This window comes from Brassica rapa, unplaced genomic scaffold (genome assembly GCF_000309985.2).
Source record: "Brassica rapa cultivar Chiifu-401-42 unplaced genomic scaffold, CAAS_Brap_v3.01 Scaffold0920, whole genome shotgun sequence".
NCBI classification, from domain to species: Eukaryota; Viridiplantae; Streptophyta; class Magnoliopsida; order Brassicales; family Brassicaceae; genus Brassica; species Brassica rapa.
Window position 1 is genome coordinate 113962 of NW_022610856.1, and position 7376 is coordinate 121337.

At 40.7% G+C, this 7376-nt stretch overlaps 1 protein-coding gene across 2 annotated transcripts; it reads left to right on the forward strand.

Annotated features, from left to right (window-relative positions):
* Positions 1-2643: 2643 nt before the first annotated feature.
* On the forward strand, positions 2644-7129 carry LOC117131433. Of its 2 annotated transcripts, none has more exons than XM_033283567.1 (2): positions 2644-5596; positions 5654-7129. In XM_033283567.1, the coding sequence occupies exons 1-2, from the start codon at positions 4339-4341 to the stop codon at positions 6703-6705; spliced, it is 2310 nt and encodes a 769-aa protein (XP_033139458.1). In that variant the 5' UTR covers positions 2644-4338; the 3' UTR covers positions 6706-7129. The 2 variants fall into 2 exon arrangements, with proteins under 2 accessions (XP_033139458.1, XP_033139459.1); XM_033283568.1 differs by having other exon boundaries at positions 5693-7129.
* Positions 7130-7376: the final 247 nt, after the last annotated feature.

The window sequence follows — 7376 nt, forward strand, 5'->3', positions numbered from 1 at the left end:
TGAATGGCGGCTTGGTTGTCACAATGCATGGTCATTGGCGTGGCTTGATCAATCTCCAAATGCTTCAAGATGCCTTTGATCCATACTAACTCGTTGGTGAGCTTCAGCATAGCTCTATACTCAGCTTCTGCACTTGAGCAAGACACCACCTTCTGCTTCTTACTCTTCCAAGTCACCAAGTTGCCTCCAATGAATGTGCAATAGCCTGTGGTTGATCTCCTGTCTGCTCTATCACCAGCCCAATCCGCATCACAGTATCCCACCACTTCAGTGCTTCCATTGCAGCCCATCCATACTCCTTGATCAGGTGAGCCGTTGAGATACATCAAGATCCTCTCCACCATGCGCCAATGATGTTCCTTAGGCACTTGCATGTGTTGACTCACCTGATTCACAGCAAAACAAATGTCAGGTCTAGTTATAGTGAGGTAAATCAATTTGCCAACTAGTTTTCTATAGAGTTTAGGATCCTGATAAGGTTTGCTGTCTTCAATCTCCCCCTCTCGTGGGACTTTGTAGCCATCCTCCATAGGCATCCTTGCTGTCTTGCCTCCATAAGCACCTGCACCTTTCAAAAGATCAAGTGTATACTTCCTTTGGGACATGAACAAACCTTCCTTGGATCTACATATCTCAATTCCAAGAAAGTATTTCATTTCTCCCAAATCTTTAATCTCAAACATGGATTTAAGAAACTCCTTGGTTGCTATGATACCTTCCTTATCACTCCCTGTGATAATGATATCATCAACATACACAAGGAGTGCAATCATACCTGAGGGAGTCGTGAGTGTGAAGAGGGTGTGATCTAGTTCAGACTTCTTGAAGCCTCGGCCATTCAGAGTAGTGCTCAACTTGTTGTACCAAGCTCTTGGTGATTGTTTCAGCCCATAGATAGCTTTCTTCAGTCTCAACACATTCCCTCTCTTCACTAAGTGTTCAAGGCCTGGAGGAGGATGCATATACACTTCATCCTCAAGTTCACCTTGTAGGAATGCATTCTTCACATCCATTTGCCATAACCCCCATCCAAGATTCACAGCCAAGCTTAGTACAATCCGGATTGTGTGTAGTTTAGCTACTGGTGCAAAGGTTTCTATGTAATCTTCTCCATAAGTTTGAGTGAAACCTCTTGCAACTAGCCTTGACTTCTTCCTCTCAACCTTTCCATCCGCTTTGTACTTGATTGTGAATATCCATCTACTAGTAACAGCCTTCTTCCCTTTTGGTAACTCACTCTCATACCATGTATCATTCTTGATCATCGCTCCTGCCTCATCTCCAACTGATTCCTTCCATTCTTTATCTTTCATTGCCTCTTCATAGCTTCTTGGGATGTGATTCTCATCCAAGTTTACCATAAAAGCGCAATGTGCTTCTGGATATTGAGCAAAGGAGCACACGGCTTGAGAAGGATGCTCCACAGCTTGGGCATTGTAGTACACTCTCGTGTTTACCCAACTGGAAGGATCCTTCCTTATCCTTGTACTCCTTCTTAGTGGCTGCACAACCGGTTCTTCTTCCTGTTGTTCTTCTACCACTTCATCTTGAGAAGGTGTTTGTGTCACACCATGATCATGTCCATGACCATCCGAGCCTATGCTCTCTTCTCCTTCATTTTGGTTGGCCTCTTGCATAGGCTCCTCATGCTCCTCTCCTCCCTCATGATCAAGGTGGGATGGTGATCCAACTTCAGGAGGTGTAGTTGCGTGATTCCTCGGATCCTGGGATGTACTGATTCCAAGACCTTCAAGGATGATCCGCAAGGTGGTGGCCTTGTCTGATGTTAAGTCCTTCAGGTCTTCTTGATTCTTTTCTTCATAGTATCCTCTATCTTCCAAGAACTTCACATCTCTAGATACAAGAACTCTCCTTGCAATAGGATCGTAGCATTTGTATCCTTTCTGTGTAGCTGAGTATCCTATGAACACAGCCTTAGTGCTTCTTGCTTCTAGCTTGTTGATCATCTCTCCTGGTTTGAGCACAAAGCATAGGCATCCAAAGACTCGCAAGTAATCAAGAGCTGGCTTGTACCTGTTCAAAACTTCAAATGGAGCCTTCTCATTCAGAACTTTGGTTGGAGTTCTGTTTATCAGGTAACAAGCAGTGGCAACCGCATCACTCCAAAATCTCTTTGGAACATTACTCTGAAACATAAGTGACCTTGCCACTTCCATGAGATGCCTATTCTTCCTTTCAGCCACTCCATTTTGCTGTGGAGTATACGGACAGCTTGTTTGATGTAGGATCCCATGTTGTGATAGGTGTTGCTTGAATGCATGACTCGTGTACTCTCCTCTATTATCTGATCTCAAAATTTTAATCTTAGCATGATAATGGTTAGTTACATAAGTTTGAAAGTTCTTAAATGCATCAAGTACCCTATCTTTGGTCTGAATTAAGGTTAACCAGGTGTATTTGGATTTTTCATCAATGAATGTGACAAAATACTTATAACTATCTCTAGATAAGCAAGGGGCAGTCCACACATCTGAATGAATTAGATCAAAGCAATTATCATAAACGGTAGTAGACTTTTGAAACACAGTTCTACAATGCTTGCCTAAAATACAAGCCTCACAATCCTTGTTCTCAAACATAACACCTGGTACCATTAAGTTCAAAGCTTTAACATGAGGGTGTCCTACTCTAGCTGATGTGATCATGGAAAGCACCAAGGAATGGAATCATGAACCTGATCATGGAGAGCTTGTAGCTGTTGAAGAACCTACACTTGAAGAATGTCTGAGCCGAAATAAAGCTTCTATCATCAAAGACAACTCGATCTACATTCAAGCTACTCTACATTCAAGCTGATCATCATCTAGGCAAGTAGCTTGTGTGTACTCTTTTTCCCTTGATTGATTTTGTCCCACTGGGTTTTCCAATCAAGGTTTTTAATGAGGCATCAAGTTCACTTACATATCTCCTAGATGATGTATCATGGGTGCATCTCGGATGCATATCTATCTTATGTTATATTTAGACTATGGTTTTTATTTCATGTTTTTAAATTTCGAAACTCTTTTTAAAATTTGAATAAGTCTTAGTCTTGTTTTTAGATTACCAAGGGAGCCTGTTCCCTTTAATGAATTCGAGAAGTGGAGCCTGTTCCAGCCTTCTCTATATAAGCTTGTAGCCGACTTCTTTTATCATTAAGCAATCTTTTTATCAAAAACCCTTTTCTCTCTTCTCTCTTGTCTTTGGCGAGTTGAAGTGTGTCTGGTGTGTAATATCCAGTCTGTTGGTGTGTAATATCCAACGCCCAAGGGATTTAGAGAGGTGTGTCATATCCAATCTAAGCCTAGGAGTATCAAGAAGCCTTTCCGCAGCCTCTTGTGTCACCATTCGATCCACATACCTTGAGAAACTTGAGTCTTTTGATTCGTTTCTGCAAGGATTATCCCATCTGTTCCAGAGCATCATCCTAGGATTTCATCATGTGGTATCAGAGCAACTCTGGAAGGGAAGTGTTCGATTTTTCTCTCTGATTTTCGTTTGGGTCTGTTCATATTCTGTCGAGTTTGATCTGATCTGTGTTCTTAGCGTTTAAATCTGATAAATCTGTTTGTGTTTGCTAAAAACCTGTCGATCTATTCTTATTCTCACTAGTTTTGATTGATCTATGATTGTGTTGTTGAGATTTTAATAGATTCAAGCTTGTTGATCTCGTTTCTGATAAAAACTTTTCACATTCTTGTTGCAGAAGTAATCGATTTGCTTGATCTGTTTCTGTTTTGGATTTTTGTGATTCCGATCTGTTCTTATTGCTTTAAATATAATCTATCTTGTTTGGTTGATTAGATTTCGAATTTAATCTGTCTCTGTTTAAGATTGATCGATCATATTGCGTTGGTGAATTTTTCTGATTATCAAACTGTTTTATTTGATTTGCTTGTCGTTTTAAAATTCATCTGTTGTTAATTCTGAGTGTTGTTTCTCTTAGAACTAGTTACTGGTTTCTGTTTTATTTGTGTCTCAGGTACCAATGGAGAAGGAGCACAAAGGAAAACATCAGCCAAAGAAAAATAGAGAATGCTCAAGATCAACCAGAGATGAGTACAGGCAAAAAGAGTTTGATCAGTTTGACAGAAACCGGAAGCATGCTGTATATGAATTTCAAATCCCTCCATTCCATGGCAAGGCGGCTCCTGAAGCTTATGCGAAGTGGGAAAAGAAGATTGAGTTGATTTTCAGTAGTCAACACTATGCTGAAAGAAAGAAGATTCAAATGGCTACTGCTGAGTTTTGTGGTCATGCTTTAAGATGGTGGAATCAGTTGATAAAGTGCAGAAGACTTGATGGAAAGGAACCAGATGGCTTAAGCTGAGGGCTTTGATGCGTAGAGAGTACGTTCCAAGACAGTACCACAAGGAAGTTATTCAAAAGCAGCCTGAGACAAAGCTATGTTCTTCATTATCAGTTCGGAAACAACCAGACAGCAAGAGATCAAGTCCATCTAGTAACCTGGTTTCATCAAGCAAAACATCAACCCATTCCTTTGAAGATAGCATAAGGAAGGCAATTTCACAAGCGTTTAGGGATGTGGAGAAACAATTTAAACAGTCCAAGACTATATCTCCATCCTTAGAAGTACAGAACCAAGCGCCTTCCTCAACTGTCTCAGAACTCAAAGATGCAGAACCAGACTCAGTTGCACAATCAGACTTGGCTGCACCAGTTCAAGAAGATCAAACCGAGATTCCAACAATCACCATTCAGAAAGATGATCAACCCATCAAGGACGACCTGATTCTCTTCAAACAGGATGTAATAGAAGAGGAGGCACCCATGGAATCAAAATCAGACAGTGGAGTAGAGCATATATTTGTCACTGATTCAAACGGTTTCCAAAGGACATTCTTGGGTACTTTTCTCATCAGTCCTTTTGTGTGGAACAAGACCAGAGCAGTAGAGCTTTCAAGACACCAACTGGGCATGGAAAATGTTGTATTTGAGCCTGGAGGAGAGTTGTGGAATCACAGGAACAATCCCTTAGTGATTGAGAAGAAATCGGCAGCAACAACAATTGTTTTTGGTGATCTTTTACCCTCTGAAGCTAAAGGGATGCACGTCTCAGCTCAGCAAGAGTTTCACTACGAAACCAATTGGAGAATGTTACCCACTCTTTCCTGGATCCAACAAACCAGAAAACGCAGCAAATGGCCTCCTGATCATCAAGATATTGTCAATTCCGCAAAACATATCGGTTTAGCCAAATTCTGTGAGCTGCTTATATCAGATTGGGGTGGAAGGTTACAGTTCTACTTGTGGAAAACTGGAGCATATTCCAGCATACTTATCATCCTTGGAGAGTGCTCTGCTCGTAGTAGAACCAGTTGGGGTAATAAAGAGTTGGAAGCTGATCAAAATGCCTTGCTTCTTGATCATGTTAAGGTGTGGAAGCCACCAGATTTGCAAAAGCTTCAATACCATTTCAGAGATTGTCAAACCAAGAGTGGAGATGGAGATTTCACTAGATTAAATGGTGAAGTGATTACTGGAATAGGAGGAGAACTCATGTTTTCTTCTCAAATCAAGGAGAAACCACCAGATGGACTCAGTCTACATCAATCTCCAAATAAACCAACCCGAGGTAATTATCTAGACTCAAAGAAACGCATAAAACCTGATTTGCTTTCTATTGGTACAGGTCAAACAGTTCTGAGTACTAGAATTTTCGAAAAGAGAGGCTATAGTAATGATCAGAGTATCAAGAATGGATCCTTGGCTAAATTGGAGATGCAACAATCAAATCTTGGAAGCTGTCTAGCCGCCAACTCTGACATAGGAGCAGTCCGAGGATCATATCTCAGCAACCAGAAGGAATTAAGCAACAAACTCAACTGCAATGGAAACTACACTCATCAGGGTCTCACGTCGAACTGGAATCATGTCCAAAGCTTCTCAAATGAAAGAGTTATGGGTTCTACAAGACGGGTGATTCTGTGTTTGCTTTGTTTGAATTTTTCTGAGTATAGAACATCTCAATCCTATATATGGCGACCAGGTGAGCATGCTAAGGTAACCAATCATGTTTTCAAGAGTTCTTTTATTGATTACACAGATATGATGCACTTGTTTTTGTCAAAAGAGTCATGTGCAGATTATATGGAAGCTTTGAAGTATGCAAAGACAAAGAACAAGCGTGAGGAAGACAAACGTTTCAAGCCGCCTGATCTAAGCCTGGAGAGACATCAGGACGTCACTTGCTTCATCCTCATCAAAGAAGCACCTCCAGATGCAACATACAAGCCAAAACCGAGAAAAGACAACTTTGGGATAAGACTCTTACTCTATGATGATTTTGCTTGTGTTAACTTGTCTTGTTTCAATGTATCAGGTTTAAGTAATGCCTCAGGAGTGAGGAAAGCCAAATGGATCAGTCCTTTCTACCTAATAGAACCAGTCAGCGACAATGCCTATCAAAGAGGCTTGCAAGGTAAGTGTAATCTGATTATAAACTCTCATGTTACTGACTTGGTCCGTTCTATTGCAGGTAACACAGATTTGAGGACAAATCTTTTTGAAGTGGGAGGGGATGATGTGATCATGGAAAGCACCAAGGAATGGAATCATGAACCTGATCATGGAGAGCTTGTAGCTGTTGAAGAACCTACACTTGAAGAATGTCTGAGCCGAAATAAAGCTTCTATCATCAAAGACAACTCGATCTACATTCAAGCTACTCTACATTCAAGCTGATCATCATCTAGGCAAGTAGCTTGTGTGTACTCTTTTTCCCTTGATTGGTTTTGTCCCACTGGGTTTTCCAATCAAGGTTTTTAATGAGGCATCAAGTTCACTTACATATCTCCTAGATGATGTATCATGGGTGCATCTCGGATGCATATCTATCTTATGTTATATTTAGACTATGGTTTTTATTTCATGTTTTTAAATTTCGAAACTCTTTTTAAAATTTGAATAAGTCTTAGTCTTGTTTTTAGATTACCAAGGGAGCCTGTTCCCTTTAATGAATTCGAGAAGTGGAGCCTGTTCCAGCCTTCTCTATATAAGCTTGTAGCCGACTTCTTTTATCATTAAGCAATCTTTTATCAAAAACCCTTTTCTCTCTTCTCTCTTGTCTTTGGCGAGTTGAAGTGTGTCTGGTGTGTAATATCCAGTCTGTTGGTGTGTAATATCCAACGCCCAAGGGCTTTAGAGAGGTGTGTCATATCCAATCTAAGCCTAGGAGTATCAAGAAGCCTTTCCGCAGCCTCTTGTGTCACCATTCGATCCACATACCTTGAGAAACTTGAGTCTTTTGATTCGTTTCTGCAAGGATTATCCCATCTGTTCCAGAGCATCATCCTAGGATTTCATCACTAGCATGCCACAATGCATTTTTATTCAACAAAGAAGCAGAAGTAAAC

Coding starts and splice junctions, on each gene's coding strand:
- LOC117131433 (XM_033283567.1), top strand. CDS start 4,339: ATGCGTAGAGAGTACGTTCCAAGACAGTACCACAAGGAAGTTATTCAA. Junction 5,597..5,653: donor TCCAAATAAACCAACCCGAG/GTAATTATCTAG, acceptor CTATTGGTACAG/GTCAAACAGTTCTGAGTACT.